The 20,684-nt window shown below is 36.3% G+C and overlaps 2 protein-coding genes across 2 annotated transcripts; one reads left to right on the top strand and one right to left on the bottom strand.

The window, feature by feature from the left end:
* The first annotated feature begins 1,573 nt into the window (after positions 1–1,573).
* On the top strand, positions 1,574–5,451 carry BT4 (BTB and TAZ domain protein 4). Its single transcript, XM_086427551.1, has 6 exons — positions 1,574–1,869; positions 2,938–3,223; positions 3,377–3,507; positions 3,794–4,100; positions 4,180–4,493; positions 5,166–5,451. Exons 2-6 carry the CDS (start codon positions 2,957–2,959, stop codon positions 5,299–5,301), a joined length of 1,155 nt encoding a protein of 384 aa, XP_086283677.1. The 5' UTR covers positions 1,574–1,869; positions 2,938–2,956; the 3' UTR covers positions 5,302–5,451.
* A 4,272-nt stretch (positions 5,452–9,723) lies between these two features.
* Positions 9,724–15,886, bottom strand: FH6 (formin homolog 6). Its single transcript, XM_086427538.1, has 4 exons — positions 14,216–15,886; positions 13,941–14,140; positions 11,611–11,852; positions 9,724–11,198 (listed from the first exon to the last, which is right to left on the bottom strand). Exons 1-4 carry the CDS (start codon positions 15,763–15,765, stop codon positions 10,401–10,403), a joined length of 2,790 nt encoding a protein of 929 aa, XP_086283664.1. The 5' UTR covers positions 15,766–15,886; the 3' UTR covers positions 9,724–10,400.
* Positions 15,887–20,684: the final 4,798 nt, after the last annotated feature.

Here is a 20,684-nt window from a genome sequence, read left to right as displayed (position 1 = left end):
ATTGGAGCCAGGCCCATGAAATATGAATGGAAAACTTCTCTAGAGTTTTGATCCGAATTGGGCCAAACATAGTGACCCACTAGGATAGTCCCTATTGTCAGTCAGATGGGCTGGCCTGTCAACCACGTTTGTCCAGCCCATGGTTTTAGAATTCGTTTTAAAATCTCGTCTCCTGTCTTTCAACAATGACACAATGGACTGTGTTTTCAAATGAGACCATGGTTTGAGATGACTTGTCTATTCGTCTCCTTGGTGGACAATACCGAATTAGACGAGTTATCTGCGACAAGTTATATAATAACAATGATAATTTTTTATGGCTATGCGTTGCTATTATTGCTAATTATATATATATATATATATATATATATATATATATATATATATATATATATATGTTGGCATAATGGTCTTCCTATTAGTAAGCTATATTAATATAATAACAGTGGCAGTCGCTTCTCAAGACATCATCACTAGGTTTTTATTTTTATTTTTTTATAACGAGATATCCCTTTAGGCAGTGGATTGGGGCCTTATTTGGATTTTGCCCAATCCATAGACTATGATCTTGTCTAAGGATTAGTCTTGTGGCACGTGCAATGTTTGTGCATCACACACATTAGGTAAGTGAAGGTATGCCCTCGCGGGTGGTCCCTGAGGAATTAATACTCATACTAAATATCAAACTCACGACCTGGGAGCATTAAATGTTTATTGATCCGAAATTGCCATTGAGCCTACCCCTTGGGGTTTGGACATCATCACCATCCTCATAACCTCAATTCCATAATATTGTTTGGATGTAAGGGCAAGCTCCCTAAAATCTTAGAAAAATGGTGTAATTGATTGTTCTTTTATGGAGTAGTTAAACATTCGGCAATAAGCAAATAAATGTTTGTAAATCAAATAAAACATGTCAAAATATTGAGATGGATAGGTGAATATACTAAGAAAAAAAAATATCATCTATTCTCAAGGCCTTATACCAAAGATTTTGGATCACTTAAAATTTATCTCGTTATGCCCAAAATCATATTATCGAAAGAGTGTCGTAAGTTCATGATCGACTTTAGTTGAACAATATTTAAATTGCCTTAATCAGTAATAAAATTTTAAGAAAGAAAATTAAAAAAATTATCTATTTGTGCAGGTATAGAAATAACTTAAAAAAGAGTCGTGTGGGAGTGACCTCAGCAGGGACACATGGGGACACCTTGCACCTTGACGTGGTGGTGTGTGTATGTATGTGGATGCGTTTTACTCGTATCTTAAAGAAAACGTATCTATGGGCTTGCACGCACCACAACATCAAGATGTCTCGTCTCTAAGCAAAGTCACTCCAACATTAATACTTAAAAGATGATAAAATTTTAGAAAACGGGAATCCACGTGTTCGATATAAAGCTAACCATCATCGTTTGTTTTGTCCTTCAGAAAGTAACAAATCCAATGTGATGATCGTCACGTGTCGCTTGTTTATTAGCTGGCAAATATAATGAGTTCGTTAGGAGCAGTTGATGACGTGGAACGCGGGAACGGAGAGGATCGGACTGCATAATTCAAAGGCAAAAGATCTATTGGTCCGAATTCCACTATATTCGGGTTCGGAGCAGTGTTTTTTTTAGAATTTGTTACGTATCGGATGGATGGTTCTCCGCCGAAACCCCCAACAAAAAGTCTCCATTCTAACCAACCCGATAAGCCTTTGAAACCGCTTCTGGGCCTCCAAAACCACTCTTATTTATTGCCTCAAGCACGAGAGAGAAGGGCTGTTGTGAATCCAGTAAGCTGTTTTAGGGTTTTGCGTTTGAAGAAGGAAGCGATTCTTCGTACAGCTTCGCGTTTCGGGATTTTCTGGCAATTCAAAAGGTACTTTCTGCAATAATATTATTCTGGTTTAAATGATTTTGATTTACGGAGAAAGGAAGTAAATTGGGGAAGAATGACGGAAATGCCCATCACTGCTGTTAAAAGGAGAAGACCTAAGGTTGCATTTTGCAGTGGGGATGGGCAATAACTAGTAATAAACAAATTTTAAATTATTTTATACAACATGCCTCGTGGACTTAATATATCCGTTTTTGTTAATTTTTTTTTTTTTTTGACGAAAATGGATACAGCTTGTACGGAAAAATTATAAATTTACTACTAGTCCCTTAGGTCTAATGAGGTAAGTGGTCAATGTTTTAATTTAATACAATATATATATATATGCAATTTATATTTATAATACCTAAAATCCAAGCAAAAACTAATAGCATAAGTGTATTTTGGTAATTTCATTTAAAAATGAATATTTTTTTCAAAAAATTAAATTTCTTTTGAGTAGGGATATAAAGGTATATTAAAATTAAAATCCATATATAAAGGTATATTAAATTAAAAAATAAATACTTTTTTGTAAGTAAATTTTTTAACCAAAATGGATAAATGATCCTTTTACGTAAATATTTTCAAAATGTATCCATATACATAAATTCATGAAGTTTAATGTCCGTATTTGTAATTATAAAACCCCATCATTTTATTAGAAAATTAAGTTATTATTATTATTATTATTTTTTTTTTTTGTAATTTTCCACAAGCCAAGATTTTATTAGGATACGTAGATAACCTTCTATTGCCACACCAACTTTTACTAAGCACACCCTAAGATGTGTGCTAATTCTTCCTATCATGTGAATTGGTGTGCTCTTAGTAAAAGTAGTTGTGTGTGGCAATAGAATTTTTCTATGTAGAGAGTACAGGCACAATGTGCAAGTTCTTTATGTTTGATTGCTATGATGTCTTGTTTAATCCAACATATTTCATTCACATGCATATCTCACTAAGAAGTTATCGAAGTTTCAATTTGTCTTCAATATAGGAGAATACAACAAAATTGCCATATATGAATTCTGAAACTATACTGATCAAATTCATTGATTTTATGGTCAGGAGGGAAGCTTAGAAATTGATGGAAGAGACAGGGAGGGACTACAAGAGGTCTTCGACTATGGCTGCCTATATGGGTATTCCAGAGGCTCCTCCAATGTCTGGATTGGTGGTGACTACTTATCGTCAAAAGGGGTTAGTGGTGGATGGCTTACCATTAAGGGAACATAGCTATATTGCGAAGGCAACAAGAGACTTGTGGGAAGGCCTTTTTAATGAAGGGTATAGAGCTGATGTTGATATTACTACGGATAATGGTTGTGCCATTCATGCCCATGCTAGTGTTCTCGTGAGTTCTTTTACTCTACATAGTTGTTAATTATGATCAAGAAAAGCTCTTCAGTTTCTATAGACGGTGCTAATAGTTATAGCAATTTAGGAATAACTACCCATATTTGTATCCTTAATGTATTTCCTTGTCTTTATGTTGTACCGTCAATAGGGCATGGCTTCTCCAGTGATGAAGGGCATGTTAAAGAAAACAAGAAGTCGTGGCCGTCAACGATCACTCTCCATCCAAGGTGTCCCACATCAAGCAGTTCGAGTTTTCATTCGCTTCTTGTATTCTTCCTGGTAACTATTTCCTTCCTTTCTTTCTAGGGGTGCCTTGGAATAAAACATAGATTTCTTAGTCAATAAATTACTTAATACACAAAGGGTTCCAACATTGAGGTCATTTTTCATTACTGGACCACAGAAAAATTATTTTGCGCCCATGGAGGTCAAGAAAATATACCCACTTTATCTCCATCTCGTAGTGTTTGAACGCCATTTATATGGATCAAGTCATTGAAGTTCTTAGCTATTCAAGTTGATAGTGCTTAAGCACTAAACGGATTGTTGTGACTTTCTTTTGTAGCTATGATCAAGTAGATATGAATGAATATGTCTTGCCTTTGTTGGTGCTATCACACGCATTTACGATTCACACGTTGAAGCAAGAATGTGAGCATCAACTAGAGAATGGTTTGCTTAACACAGAGAATGTAATTGATGTCTTCCAGCTCGCGCTACTCTGCGATGCACCCCGTTTAAGCCTCTTTTGTCACCGTTTGATCCTCAAGAGCTTCAAAGTCATCTCTGTCACCCAAGGATGGAAAGTGATGAAGCAAAGCCATCCCATGCTAGAGAAAGAACTTCTAGAATCCATTATTGAAGCCGAATCAGTAAGTCTATTTGATTGCCTTAAAGCATGAAACCTATTGCTTGTTTCCCACTCTAGTAATTTGTTGAATTTGATTTCAGAGGAAACAAGAAAGGCTAAGGAAAATTGAGGAGAGGAAGGTATATTTACAACTGTATGAGGCAATGGAAGCCCTTGTGCATATATGTAGAGATGGATGTCGGACAATCGGCCCCCACGATAAAGTTCTGAAAGGTGACCAGGCGCCTTGCGATTTTGAGGCATGTAAGGGACTTGAGTTGCTTGTCCGTCACTTTGCCGGTTGTAAGATGAGAGTCCATGGTGGTTGCGTCCATTGTAAGAGAATGTGGCAGCTCCTTGAACTACACTCTCGCCTCTGTACTGAACCCAATGAATGTAGGGTTCCCTTGTGCAGGTGCGCACCCATCAGTCTTTTTTTCTTTTTGTTATTTTTTTTTTCTATCTTTTGGCATGATAATCAATCTGAAATCCATATTGAGCCCAATGCCAAGGATGGAACCATGATTTTGTCTAAGTGGGGGCAACTAAGACACTTAAAATTTTAAATTTTTTGTGGGGGTAATAGCGGCAGATTTTTTTTTCCACCGCTGTTATCCGTTCTAATGGCATATTATCACGATTTCGCTGATGCACCATTGGCTAGACATGGAAAGGGCTACGAAGACCGAGGGGTCGAAGTGGAACCATCACGTTGCGGGGTGGAATGGCAGGGAGGAGTATGATTAGACTCATATCGGAAAGGAGAACGTTCAGAACCTGGGCTATAAGGACAAACTAGACCCTATATGGTACAACGCATTTTGAAGCCATGCAGGCTCCAGCCCAAATTGAATAATATCGTACTGTTGTAGGCCTGGGGCATTGCACAATTATAAATCCTATAAGTTCTAAAAATTCTAGTGGGGGAAAGTGCCCCCACTATAAATCTGCTCCTGCCCAATGCAGTGTAGGTTATACCATTGAATGGGACTTACCAATTCTAGACCACTTAATGTATTTTTATCTTATTAATTAAGAATATGGAACTTTAGGCTTTAATTGACCAAGCAAAACTCTGCCATTGCAGGAATTTTAAGGAGAGATTGCAGCAACAGAACAAAAAAGATGATATGAAGTGGAAAATATTGGTGAGAAAAATGTTGCAAGCAAAGAACATTGCTGGAGCACCATTCTTTTCATCAGCAATTACCGTTTGTGCCTAAAGCAAATGTGTCTAGTTTCTCGTGTGACCTCTACCAGTTGTAGATTTGGGTGCCACTCTATTTACTTTGCAATAATCCCGGTACAAAGGCTTTGATGGTGTTTCTGTGTACCTCAACTTGAAATTAATACAGCGGAGAATCGTTTCCTTCTGAAGCCCCCTTCACTGAGTTTTCTCATAGTTGCAAAACTGAGTTATAATGCTAATGAACTGAACTAACTAAAAGCTGAAAATGGGATTGGATTGACTCACATTAACTAGATAGCTCACAAAGCCTACCATCTGATGGGTTCCATTAATCTAATACGTCTAATCGATTGATATTCTTTTGGACAGTTAGAAAAATATGGTGAGTGTATATGTCTTACAGAATGGAATATGTAATGTAACTGCTTATTACGATTCTTAGATTAAATAACATGTATGCCTACTAAGGAACGAAGAGCTTATCTTGGCACGAACATCTCCAGACTTGGGGATAGTACTCGTTTTCTTCCCACGCCTTGGGATGGACTGACATTCTGATGGGCAAGCAAGGCTTGCATTGTTCGCACTTTGAAACACAAGAAGCTGGAGACGAACCCATCTTTGTTGTTTTCTTGCTTCTTAAGTTAAACATGATCAATTCATTGAGAGTTGGTTCACCATTCCTCCTCTACAGAGTAATTTAGAAACAAAAACTCAGGAAAAAAAATCAATGTGAGATAAATGTAACAAAAAGGCCAGAAGCGTTAAGTCAAGAGGGCTCACCTGTGTAGGTGATGATATAATGCTTGACATTCTTCGGGAATTAGTTGTGTAAGGCAGAAGAAGGATAAAGAGGATGATGATGAGTGTTGTGGATTTCACCATGAAGTCCATTCTCGAAACAATTTTGTTTGGAGTTTGTGTGTGTGTGTGTGTTTTACTTTATAGTGTCATTGAAACAGTCAATTTGACCAGGTGGTGAGGGTTGGGGAGAGTGGTTGCAGTGTTGGTGTTTGATTCTTTAAGATCATGGAAATGGTCAAGGTCTGTCACTAAGTACTATGGGCATATTTTTCAGGCTGGGCCAGGCTACAAAGCTCTTAAGTCCTAGATTGACTTCTTGGGTTGGTTAGTGGGCTCACCCCTATCTTCATTACAAGACACGTGACATTTTGAATTTATTTCATGCACCTACATTCCGTCAAAATTTGAAATATCTCTTTAGAAGTTATTGAAAAAATCTGCAGAAATTTGTAGATTTTTGTGACCTAGTGAGTCACTTTGAACTATGATTTAAGTGGGACCCACGCTTTGTTTGAGGCGAGACCACTTGGGAACTTATTCTTCTCTTTAAAGAGAACAATTTCATTTATTAATTGTTGAAAATCATTTTTGAGTGAATGAGAAATCAACTCCAAACATCCCCTACTAGCCATAGTTTTTTAATATGTGATTTGTAGAATTATTGAGTTTGTTAGTAAAATTCTTTAGTCCTACATCGGATAGGAATAAGAAATTTATCTAATTCTTATATAAAACTTCTCGTATCACTTAAGTGAATATGAGAAAAAGACTTGGATAAATCTACGCACGTGCAAGGGGCTCATGGGCTCAAGAAGGATTTAAACTATATTGGTCCAAAAAATCTTTAATGTGTCCATCAGATGGACTTAGGCTTAATAAGGGGCACACCCCTTGGGCTTGAGCTTAATAAAGGTTGTCATAAAAAAGACACCTCTCTTGGATTTTGGATTGTTATGTATACTCATTTTCTATAAATAGGCCATTTCGACCTTGATTATTTCATTTAATTTTTTTTTCTTCTCTCCCGTTTTACTTGCATTCTGAATTTATGATCTGTTTTCTTTCAGAGTACAAATTAACTTTCGGTTCGCTAGATGTGTAGATTGAAGTGCTGTCTCTGCACATGTGATCGTTGTATTGTGGAAGACAATTATTCATAGATCCGTGGGAATCAAATTGCGGAAACAAAATTGTCTTAAAGACATTGTATTAAACATAAGCTTCGATCAATCTCCAATTCGGTTTTGATTCTCGGGTATATACCTAATAACAGAAGTGCCACGTGTAATCCAATGGAGAGAGTTCCTTCAAATTTTGAAGCAAGGATGCCCGCTTCAAAGTTTCTTCCTGAGAGACATTGAGGAAGAAATAAAAGGTTGGTCATTGTTGATTGCCCTTGCAGCTAATCCTCATTTGGTGTGTCTATGTCCTTATGTGATGTGTTTATATAATTTCATTAATAGGTGTGAGTGAGTGAGATACAAAAGAGTGCGGAAGTTTTAAAATCGTAAGCTCAACTCAGATGTCCAACGAGTCAATCCGCAACGTTGGGGAGCTAAGTTGAGCTAATCGAGTTGATCAATTCAACTCATCTCGTTATTTACTTCTTACATTTTCACTTGTATCTTTTTAACTTTTCTACATAAAGAGAACTGTTTTCTTCTTGGTCGATGAGAACTCAGAAATGCAAAAATGGACGAGATATGTGGTTTTTATGTAAATTCACTTTTTTTTTTTTTAAATCTTTATTTATATATATTTTTTCATTATAGTGGTAAAAAAAAAAAGTAAAAAGGGACATTTATATATTTTTTCCTTTACCATATGAAATTATAGGTTAAAACATGTGTGGTTGCACCTCTAAGGCTACAACATAGCAGCAATTAGGGTTGTCAATGGGTGGGTCTGGTCTGAGTTTGGTTGAGCCCTAACCCATCCCTAAAGAGGCGGGTTGTACCTTAGATCAGCCCTATACCTCTAGTGGGCTTAAGTCAACTGAATCCTAATGGGCTCGAGCCAAATACAAATGATAAAATGTAAATCTAAATATTTTTAATGGTAGAAAATGTACTTTTTGGATAAATATTTTTGTATGCAAGGAGTGTAAAAAATAAAATACATTTATTTTATTTAATTTTAAGTGAGGCATGCGTTTGGTACTCCTTGCACCTTGGTATGCCTCATTTACAGTGCCCTGCCTCACATTTATTAAGGCATCTTCAATTCGCTCCACCTTGAGCCACACCAAGGCGCTCGCCTTGACCACATTGATGTTAATTATATAGTTTCTTGCATCGAATGCTCATTCCTTTTGAACTTTATGATATTCCTTTTCTTTCCAAATTCCCTGACAAACAACCAAAGGGTAATGGACCACAAAATAATTTCTTTTGTACACAATATTTTAGTTTTACAATCATGAAATAAGGACATAACGGATTTGGGAAAACATCTCAAAATGTAAAATAAAGAGAGAAAATGAGCATTTTGCAAAGGAACAATGAATAAAGAGGTGATTTGATTGATGGGCTCTCCACTTGTTTTACATAAGCAACAATAGTTTGCTGAGATATTATCCTTGGCAATGACATGATTGATGGTTGGGATTTTGTTCTATAATGCAAAACAAATGAAAAAGGACACTTTGAAGGAACTTTTGGAGTCCAAACAACCTTTGAATGGAGAAGGATAAAGTTGGTAAAAGAGATTAATAGAAAGACTTCTCACCACAAAAAGAAAAAAAAAAAATCATTCTGATTTGTAATCGAAGCACTCCAATGTCTAGAACTCCCAATCATGGAACTTCCTTCGGAAAACAAAATCCCGAGTAAACTCTTCTTCAGTCTAAACCTTGACATTTGAAATTGGCAAATTCTTATTCAAGGACATGGCAAAAGAGTTGAGGAAATTGAGCTTTTAAAGGCGATTACCCACAAAATATAACCTCTCAAAAATGCATCCTATTCCCTTCCCAAATCTAAATGAACCTTTTCCCACACACCATTTACTTCCCAAATCTTTTTTCTCAACTCTATCACATCACCTTGTGTGGGGCACCGGCAGATAGTTTAGTGAAAATTCCTACCGTTTTAGTTTCCACCATTGAAATGTGTTGACCACCGACGATTCCCTTAACTTCTTGTTTGTTTGATCTACGATGCATCCAGGATTACATAAGTTGGCCTGTGGGCAGGGCTGGTTGTTGGTCTTGTCATGTAGACAGGGCTTATGACCAGGCACCATTTTGGTGCTGAAAGTGATTGATGGTATTGAATCAGCATTAAAAGCTTATGGGCTTATTGAGCGGTTCTAGTTGGCTAGTGTCCTCTGCTCTAAAATGCACTGTCTACAGTCCCTAAGAATTTTATTGACCTTCTCTATTTGGAAAATTCTTCTGAGAGTTTTCCTTTACTTGCTTCAATTGAGTCTATCTTTTCTAAATCCCCAGAATCGGTATACAGTTGGTCTGCATAATCCAGCCAAAATGATTTTCTTTTATGGCCAAGAAAGAGATTTTCCAACAGATACTAGTGCCTTAGATCTTGTTTTTAACACATCAAGCAAAAGTGTTGAACATATAAAGCAAAATGTTGGAGAAACAGTAAGAAATTTAACTAATTATCCAAATAAACATTTGCAGTACAGAAAGAAATACCAAAACTAACTTCAAGGGAAACTTTATTAGGTAGCAAAGAAGACTTGTAATAATTTTTCTCGTCGTCTTTCCTTTCACAACTCCGCATTTATTTGCTCAATATTACATAAAGTGGACCCATTCATAATTCCAAGCTATTTGTAAAATAAACGTTCAACTACACATAATAAAACGAATTCCAACAATTGTATCCGAACCAAATAAGGCAACATGTAAATGTTTTTGTTTCCTGAATATGTTGGATGAAGGATATATTTTTAAAATCTTAACTGTGTCAATTATTTTGGAGTACAAAAAAGTTTTTGTTTATAGATTACAGAGGACAGTCCTTGTTCTACAATGTATGAGTGCTTATACTTCTAAAGAGGTACCCACTGGTTTTATAAGCTTTGGGTGTTGATGACTTCAAAGCTCATATTTATTGGAGAGGACCTTAGGCAGCTCTTTGAATTTCGGATCTACAAACCGTGTCTGTAGTGTTTGTGCAGTTTGTGTTTTCTTTCTGAAAGCAATACTTATGAAGTAAGTATGTAAAATCCTATATGTGGGTAGGATTTTGTGTTCTATTTGCTTGCACAGAGAAGAATCAGATACCGCTGTTGTATGGGACCATGTGAGTGCCAGTTAATTGGTAGGTTTTGGAACGAATTCAAGTGCATTCTTTTCTGATAATATTATGGAGACAAGCTTTCTTCATCCGAACTTCCATCTCGTCTTATATTGTATCTGTTAAGAACGGGTAATGAGGCGCTCGAAGATATCCGGAAGGATCTAGCAGAGCCCACCATTGTCCTGTCTTGTATCTTTCCCACCTCTTTGCATACTTGATCCAACACAGAGAGGAAATCTCTGACAACCATGAAGATTCTGAAAGGATGGGCTTCTTCCTTTGTTGTGTCTCCATGAAAATATTCTGTCACCTCTTTAACATGGAATAAAGCCTTTTTCTCACCAGCCTTAACTCTAAGGATCTCCTCTTCAGCTTCATTTAGAAACAACTTCATTGCCTCAAAGAATTTCCCTTGTGTACTTGTCTTCTCATATCGCAAAACCAACCTGACTTTCTCAAGTCCCATTTCAAGCTTGGACAAATAGCTGTTTAAGACATCTGAGTCCATTCCCGCTGATTTTTTAACATTGCCAAGTTCTCTGCTCAGTCCAGCCACGCCTCGTAATCCTTGTTTCTGTAAGTCATCTTCCTTCACCTTGAAGTGCATTTTGTCGAGATGATTGTCGGGTGTATCATCAGAACCTGCACCACCCTCAGATCTAATAATCTCTTGGACAACAAAATGAAGCAATGTTGTCTTTCCATCTATTCCTTTTATATCTACTAGTTTTAGAAGTGTATCAAGCTTAAAAGCTCTTGCATCACCACGGTTGGTGCCCACATTCATTCGGTTCCCAGTTCTGAGGACAGCTTCTAGTAGTTTTAGGAATAGTCGACTGTTCTTCAACTCTTCGCATGCTACCTGCAACATGATATGGATAATGAACTTTGTTATATGGGTAAGGGTCTCAATGGTAAGCCGATGTTTAAGAATGAGATTATTATTAGTGCTATGGGTTTAAGATTTGGACAGAACAATATGGCAGAGTTACAAAGCAATTATTTTGGCTTGTTTCACTTAGTGAAGAGGGGATGAGGGAAAAATATGTGTTGGGTTCTTGAAATTTTGGTCATTAAGGGGCTGTATCTCCTGAAAGAGGCATCTGAGGAAAAACGTGGATGCCACTTTACAAGACAGGAAAGGCCCTAATCTTGGATTCCTTAGGATTTGGTGTCATTTAAGAGTTTAGAATACGTGTTTGCATAACAGCAAATACCCTTGTTAGTAAAAAATTGCAGCGAATAAAAATGAAGTAGAAGTTTTCAACAAGTACCTCGAGGGTTTCATAAGACTTCCTCAAGTATTTTACTTCTGTTTCAAAGTTGGCTCTGTATAGCATGGCATCTACTCTTTTGAAGGCAAATGGTATATCCAGCACTGCCTTGAGGAATCGCTCTGCGGACCCCAATTTTGATATGTCACCACTGTAGTCTCTCAGTTTTACTTCTTCTTCTTTGGTTGGTGCCATCTTCACCAAAGTTTCTAAAAGCTCAGCACCCAAACCTTCAGGGTTACCTGTTGCAACAGAATTCATACATGTAATGTGCCAAAGTAGAAATACCCCAGGTTAGGCAATTGTTTTCAAAGACATGAATCAGATTGGTATGTCATTTTAAAGTCACAATTGACATTAAAAATATTGTAGTAGTATGGGCAGTGTCCATTAGTGGTGTTGGTTGCAATAGGCCACTTTGTTATCCAACTTGATTTATTGAAATCAAATAAATTGGTTTCTTTTGATGGTTTCATGTTAGCCATCCTTTCTAAGTTCTGATGAACATAAATAAAAGGCAGATTAATTTGGGTCACTTAAAAGTGTTTAAGTAGGACATGAAAAATTGTTGTGGTGTACCTATGCCCCCGACTGAACAAAAATCAGATCAAGTGTCGAAGAAGAAGAAAATATATCTTGAGTAGAAGATAGTTCTGTTCAAGTATACCATACTTCTGTCTTAAAATGTTTTTTATGCTCGTGCCCATGGACATTTGACAATGATGCAAACCATTGCTTTTGTGCTAATCAGATCACCAATTGTAGTGGTATGGATGTATCCTGCTCCTAAATTCTTGGTAGGTTGACGTGTCGCTCATGGTAAAAGCTACTGAGAGAAACAGGTATTTAATCATTGAGACCTTCCAGTAGGATGTTATCCCGAAAAGATTGCGTATTTTACATACTTTAATGTGTTACATTCGTTATGTCCTCAATCGATCTCCTAAATAGCAAATGTCTAGATTGAAGGTATGATGACAGTTCATCATTGATTCTTTGTTCTATCATATATAATCTCTCCCTCTGAGCATGCTTTGATCTGTGTTTCCTTCAGTCCGAAAGCTTAATACCTTGCCCTACTTGTAATTCCAAGGTCAATTCCTTCTTGGAGCAAAAAGAAACTGACACTCTACTTTATACTGTGATAACAATACAAGAAAGATTTTGCATTCATACCACAAGGAAGTACTCAACAAATCCAAGAATACCTTTTTTGAAGAATCCCCATATTTTCCATACCACATTGAGTCAGACTGGCAGACTAAGTTCTTATTTATTTACTTTTTTGACGATATTTCATTAATACAGGAAGAAAACATTGATACATCTATTCCCTCTATACAGTCTATCAAGTATGGACAGAACAATCTATTGGGCTTAGACCCATAGCTCAGTTGGTCACATTGCAAAGCAACTTTGTAGTCGTTGGGTCAAGTCCAGCTTACCCATCATACAAAAAAAGTATGGATGGAACTTACCTATCCAGATTCCCGTCACAAACTGATTCATTTGTGCAGGCCTAGTGTTCTAACTGGTGGGAAGCTATATTACCTATCCTATATATGTGACAGACATCAATAGAGACAAAAGAACTTATGATGATCTCTCAACACTGCTCCATGGCAGCTTGAATCTTCCATGGCCTACTTTCTTCTTGTTATCATGTGAAAGAGACCCATATTCTTCTCTATTCTTAATTCATCTATGGCTGCTAAAAGTTCAGCCTCATTGATGAACTCCTTTAGAGGAGAATGCTATTCCTGATCCGAATAGAACCTTGACAAATTTTCAATTCTTCTATGAATCTTGATGCCCATCTGCCTAAAAGCTGAATCAATGTCATAAGGAATAACTGCGTTACACGAATTTGACATAATTGGTCCACTTTTAGATTTCTTATTTTCCATTTACTTCAAACCTATGCAGCTGAGGCTTTGAGAAATCTTAAAGTTCCAAGGTCATAAAGGTGAAAACAAAAATAAGCCTGGCATTGTTGTCCATGTTTGTTTGAAATATTTGATCGGTAACAAGTTATTTGTGATGATGCTGATTGTGGTTTTTACTGCATTTTTTATTTGACTTGTAAGCCTTTGTCTTTTTGGTACTAAAATTCCATCTTGTATGATTCCTGGAAATTTTGTCGATGTTATTGCACGAATATCTAATGTTACATGAATATGTTGATAAAGAGGAGAATGCTATTCCAGATCCGAATCTACCATCTTAATAGAAAATATAACTTGCGTTTTTTTTTCTTCGAAAATAACAATATAATTCAATCACAGAACTTGCATTATTAATCAGACATGGAAGAAAATCAAGATACTTACCGTCTAAAAGTGCTTCAGTCACCTCATCTCGTGTTACATTCAATGCCCTTAAAAGTATAGCTATGTTCTGAGACTTCTTTGGATCCAACACCCTGTTTTCCTGTTCGACGGGAGGGAGAACTGATCTTCTCGATGTTTCTTTCTTAACTGTATTCTTCGAATTACACCCAAAAAGAGTCTCTATCATATCCTCATTCAATCTGCAAATGGATTGACATTATATTGATGATCAAAGATTGTGCATTAGGGTAACCATTCAGATCTAGTTTACTTACTGAAATGAGCTCGATTTCAATTGGTCCCAAACGGTGGCTCGATCTGAAGTTGCACGTACTTTGTCCCAATGCAAAGGCTTTAACTTCGGCTTCTCTCCATCTGTGTCTTCGACCTCCTTGTGTGGTTCTGAAGGACTCCCACTTTTGGTAACCTCTGTAACGGGGGGCACTACCGGTTTGTCAGCCCAAGTGTGAACTTTGGGAGTAAGCACCATAGGTTGAGGCCTGGCGAGTGCGCGAACGGGCATCAGTGAAAAACTTGTTTCCAAAGGTCTGTCTTTTCCTGATGTTGGTGGTAATGGTGGAGGTGGAGGTGGAGGTGGTGGTGGCGGAGGTGGGACCGGAATTTTAGCTGATTGTGGTCGTGGAGGATCATTTATTGACCTTGGAAGCAACAAATTCGGCGGAGAAGACTGTGGTGATGGGAATTTTGCCCTCCTCTTAGGAGGTGATGGTGTTTTAGGTTGATTGTATTGAGTTTGTAGCTGTTGTGACGGTGGTGGTGGTAGTGGTGGTGGTGGTGGAGGAGGAGGAGGAGGAGGTGGTGGTGGTGGCAGAGGTGGAAATGATGATGGTGGTGTTGGTACAATGGGTTCTTTCACATCAGGAGAAGAAATCGAAAGACGTGATTTCGGAGAAGTTCTTCGAGAATGGGGATTTGAATTGTTGGTTTGGATCACACTTTTTATGGTAGTAGTGGTGGCTGGAAAAATCTGACGTGGAGCAGGCGAGCAAGGACTCCCACCATTCCCAACAACCGATCCATTTGGAGTGTAAAATGTTTCCTCAGAAGACATAGTCGAAGGAGAAGTCCTACAAGGAGCATCGTACGTGATGGCTGGAGGAGAATTCCCATGTGGAGGAGCCCTTGTCAGCGGTGGTAGAGGTTGAAGTTCAGGGCTCGGGCGATGCAATTCGGACATATTGAAAGAGTTTAAGTTACGATAAGGAGATCTAGTCTCCACATTAGCCTCACCATCACTACTCCGATTCCTCGAAGGGTCCATTGTTCCAAGGTAGAGAACTTCAGAAGCAGGTGCGGGTGGTGGTGGCGCCAATGATTCTTGTAGGAACCGTTGCGAATTCCTTCCAAAGAGTTTTTGAGATTCTGTTGAGTGATTAGCTCGGTGTCGATATAAAAAGAATGCCAATGCAGAGAGCATACCCAATGTGACCAACCCAACAGAGATGGCAATTGCGACTTTTTTTGTTGGGTTGGAAGGTTGAGTTGCGATTGGAATTGGTGAGGTGACATTGATTGGAGCCGGTGGGGATTGTTGGGTCTGATCTGGGTTCAGCCCAGTGGGGACCTCGGGGAAGAAAGGGTGGTCGGGTCCTGAGATGTCCGAGCTCTCGGGTGGTGGCTCGGCTACAGGTGGAGGTGGAGGTGTAGAACCAACTGGGTATAATGGTTGATGTAGAATTCTCCTGTTAACAACTTCACACGAATTTCGAATTTCGAAGAAGATTGAGCTTAATGAAGGGTCTATGATTGAAGATAGAATTAATGTCAGAAGGAAGAAGAGGTTGAGAGAGAGAGTTGAATTCATGGCTGAGAATTCTCTCTCCCTCTCTCTCTCTCTCTCTTTGTCTCTATTTTGTTTGCAAAATCTGTGCTTGCTTGTCTGAGAGAGGAAGCTGGTTCTTTTCTGCCACAAGAAGATCCGGATGCTCTGATGGCGTCAGTACAATTGTAAATTTTTTAGAGATGCTATTGCCACACCAATTTTTACTAATGCCACACCAATTCTTATGTAAATAACGGCTCTCTCTCTCTCTCTCTCTCTCTTTTTACCGTTGTTTAATGGAATTTTTTTTTTCTTGCTTTAAGAAGGAGGACACGTGGCAATAAGAATCTACTTTTGTTCTTTATTTCTTTCTTTTGTTTGGATTTGTTTATGTATTTGTAGAACTAACTACGATGATTATGGTCTTGTAGTGGACTAGCTAGTGGTGAGTGAAATGACCATAATAACCTTTATTTAATTATATAATTACCGACAAAAGTTTTACGGATCGTTTTATTTTGTCGGTTTCGATTTCGGTATCGTTCTCCTTGACTCATTTATGGCAATTATGTGGATAGTTCCTTTTGTCAATTTACTTATTTTCTTTGTTAGGAGTAAGGGAGACATGTCATATTATTTTTTGAAGTACCGTTGCGTCTTGTAAGGGCTTTCACAAAAGGGTGTTTTGGTCAATTTACACAAAGTTAAAAATCCTTGCGGTCCACACATGTGGGACGGGTTTTCTTAACATGTGCCCTAAGGACAAACGTTAGGATATATTAAATACACCTATTAACGATACATCTAAAAAAAAGAAAAATTATATAAAAATTACCCTCAAATTGTTATTTATAAGGTGTATTTAATGCATCTTAACGTGTGCCCTAACAAGACCCTTGTTGGAATGGGAGTGACCATTTTTTCCTTTTTTTTTAAGAAAAAAAAAATCAATTACTCTATTTTTAATGAGTTCAGTAACTTAAACTTAGATATTTTCTATCATCATTGTAGATGCTACCTTTTAAACTATTTTTTTTTTCATTGGTTAGTTTATTTTTAATTAGTTCAATAACTTGGTGCTGGCATAAAGACATGGTTTGTTAAGAATAAGCATTTACCAACTAATCTAGTTGGTAAAAGAAATTATTGGAGTAAAAAAAAAAACGTAAAATCTTGGGGTTGTCCCAATAAATTGAATGTCAGAATCCAAGATTTAATATGACCATGATGTTTATCCCAAGTAATACATGCGACAATTAAAAGAAATGGAACATCAGAATTAAAGAACAACACGCGTCTTCATATGTAGAAGAGTATCTAAGAAATATTAAAAGAATTGTATATTGTGATTTTCGAGAAGAATAGATTTTTAAAAATTATATAAATATTAATGAAAAAAAATAAATATCTATTATTTTATTCTAAAAGCAAAATCTTTTTATTTCATTAAAATATTGATCGACTTAATTGTCATAGTGTAATCATTTATTCAATATAATTAAAACTTAACGGTAGGAAAAAAAAAATTAGAATCCTGATATTATAACTAGACTTGTGGCATATTGCTTAATCGACTCATTAACGTGGAAAAATACAGGAATCGTAGATCTATACGTTTCGAGATACACTTTTAATAGAAAAGTGTAATTGTGTATCTCGAAACATATATATCTACGATTCCTAAACTTGACACACCAAGGAGTCGATTGAGTATGCCACCTGACGAGTCATATTATCACGACTAAAAAATTTAACTGACATCCATAGTGATACTGAGTTAAATTTGGTAGGACCCATTCTACATATTGAGCACCAAAGATAAAAAACATGAAAAATCTAAAGTCAAATTTTCTATGAGATAATAATTTATGGCATATGTAAAGGAAAATAAAAAAAGTAAGGATAAGATCGTAATTTGGAAAGATTAAACAAAGGATTGTGGTTTGCGAGAATGACTGGTTCTGACGTTATCCTTTTTCTTTATTTCCTTTCCCACTCCACCGACCAATTTGCGTCCTCATCTTAACCCCTCTCTCTCTCTCTCTCTCTCTCTCTCTCTCTCTCTCATATACACACGTTGGAGGGCATTTACTTTCTCTGTGCTTTTCTTTCTTTCTTTTATTCACATTTTTATTTTATTATAATTTTTACTCAACACGTCAAGGATATGTCTTTCTTTGATCTCAGTCCAACTTTGATGGACCCAAGGGACACAACAACACCTTTATGTCACCACCTTTCAAAATGCTACTTGGCACAGTTTTTGGGACCCACCACCATTGAATTTTGGCCTAATTACTCTAGTAGATCCATCAAAAATTAGATTGATTGATGATCCAAGACCACTAAACATGTGGGTCCACCAAAAGTTTAGGGGTCAGTGGGCCCAAAAAGTGACACAAGGCATAGTATTGGGGAGAGCTGTCAAGGGATTATCATATTGCCAACAAAAAAAAAAACAGTTTTTTCAAATTGAAAATGGACAGCTACTGAGCACCAAATTTATCGGTGAAAAATAAGTTTTTTTTTTTCAAGTTCATACAATTTCGTCCTCTACAACACTTTTTCGAATGTCACAAGGTGATATAATTTGAAAATTTTATTTTTCTACTGTGGGAAGGGGAGAAATTTTTTCTCTTATTACTTACGTTATCCGCACTATATGTCAAATTGAGAAAAAAAAATCATGATTTTCGTTTCACCCTCTTTTTTTTTGTCTTCTACTGGCATGGTGTACGTGTGACATGTTTGTCATTCCTAACCCTAAAAGTGCCTCGTGCATAACATATTTTTGAGTCCAATGCCAAAATAGGTTAAGAATCTGAAATAGCGACATAGCACAACCCGCTATACCTCCGAGGGCTCCGCGTTGCTATAGATCCTACTCTTGTTTTGTCCCGAATCTCCCCCTTTGACTAGGGGGTTTTCCACCAATTCGACTGAAGCGAACATGAGTTTCTTCGTGTCATGGGATTCCAATACTAATCTAATTTGAGAAGTTTTCGATTGATTTTATATCAGCATCCCATGAATTATTTTTTAATTTTCTAATGGGTTTATATGTTTCATTAATGAAGTTTTTCCTTTTAATGTAAGGACTAATAAACTCTGATCGATCAACATTTTAGAATTCTTGTTTAAATTTCTTATTAAATCAAAACTTAAAATGACATAATCGATCAAGTGAGAATCTAATAATTTTTATCAAATCAGTATTAATTTAATACCAATCTGACCCGAAACCGATCCATTGACAGCCCTATGGAAAACATGTCTTTATATTAAATAATGACAACGATCATCTTAAGGGTTTAGTTAAACAAAACAAGATTTAACAACAAACTCTTTATTATTACTATAAATATATTCTAACTGAGCAATTAAAAAAAATAAAAAAATTGAGGCTTCACCGCACAAAACATATCTTTATATTAAAATATTACAAATCTCGTGATTTCTATTATTATATATTTTAAAGGGAACGTGAAGTTTCGGCCCCCTCAACAGCAGGGGCTTTATTTGTCCAAAATATCTAATTTTTCAAAATAATCTATTTAATCTTCTATTTTATTGATTGCCATAGTTTTCAAAACAAACACTTGTGTTGTAATAATTATTCTCCTTAACAATAAGAAATGTAGCACAATAGACAAAATAATAACTAATTAAAGTATTTTTGAGGTTTCACATGCATTCTATCATTTTTCCAACCCTTTATTAAATTATTTAATTTTTTTTTAATACATGATCATGCATTATTAATTTTTTTTTTAAAGATTAATTATAGGGGATTACCAGGGGTGGAATTAGGATTTTCTTGCAACAGGAACAAATTATAATTGTATGATAAAATTAAAGAACATGAACATGAGTGATTTTAAGGAGAAAATTCATGGACTTTTTGTTAGTGGTTATAAAAAAGGGATTTAGATCATTTCTTATTAGTCTATGCGAGAAGACCTAAGTCAAGGGATAATGTCATCATTGATGGAAGGGGCAACTGTCAAATATTAATCAAATAGAATGATTTTAATAAATCCAAATACTTGAGTGGGTTGGGGGCAACTGCCAAAATTTGTATGGGTAAACTCAAATATATATCAAATTCTATGGAAGATAACATAATTAAAAAAAAATTGTGTGTGTTTGGTTGGAGGGGGGGTGGGATGCAAATGCCCCCACCGTAAATACGCCTATGCAGTGTAAAAAGACATACCTCCTAATGGGGGTGCAACTTGGTCCGATTCAAACCGAGAACCGAACCAAATCAATAGCTTTAGGTTAATTTGGTTCGGTTTGGAACAAGTTGTGCTTCGATTCCAAATTACGAAAATGAAGAACTGATCAATTTGATTCGGTTCTTAGATCAAGCTTGTATAGAACCGAACTCCTATACAATAAATATATATATATATATATATATATATATATATATGTAAACAATAATTATTATGAATTATTTTAGGAGTTAAGATATAAATTAGTATTTTGTATGGATAAACTAATGACTTTGTATGAATATATTAGTAATTATTGTATGAAATTTTATGTTTATTATATGTATATTTTTTGTATTAAAAAATATTACTTACAATCTATATATTATTAGCAATCTGTAGAGCCGAACAGAACCAAACCAACTTTAGTTCGATTTGGGTTGGTTTGGCTCCAGTGGAATTTGATTCGATTCTAATTCTTATTTAGTGGAACCGATCTATGTCAGTTCAATTTCAATTTGACCCCAAACCGAGCCAAGTTGCACACCTACCACCTAATATGATTCTTTTACTTAAACAAATGATAAAGATGAAGGAATTCTCAAATGGATATATTGACATAATTAAGTATGGATATCAGAAGTTTGTGACGAGTATGATGTCACATGGAGAGATAACGAATGAATTTTTAGTTACAATTGATCTATACAGACATATATCAACTAGATCAAGTAACTACTCATA

This window comes from Akebia trifoliata, chromosome 2 (genome assembly GCF_017979445.1).
Source record: "Akebia trifoliata isolate Shusen 1 chromosome 2, ASM1797944v1, whole genome shotgun sequence".
Lineage (NCBI taxonomy): Eukaryota > Viridiplantae > Streptophyta > Magnoliopsida > Ranunculales > Lardizabalaceae > Akebia > Akebia trifoliata.
Note: the sequence above shows the minus strand (reverse complement) of the source record. Positions and strands in the feature narration are given on the sequence as shown.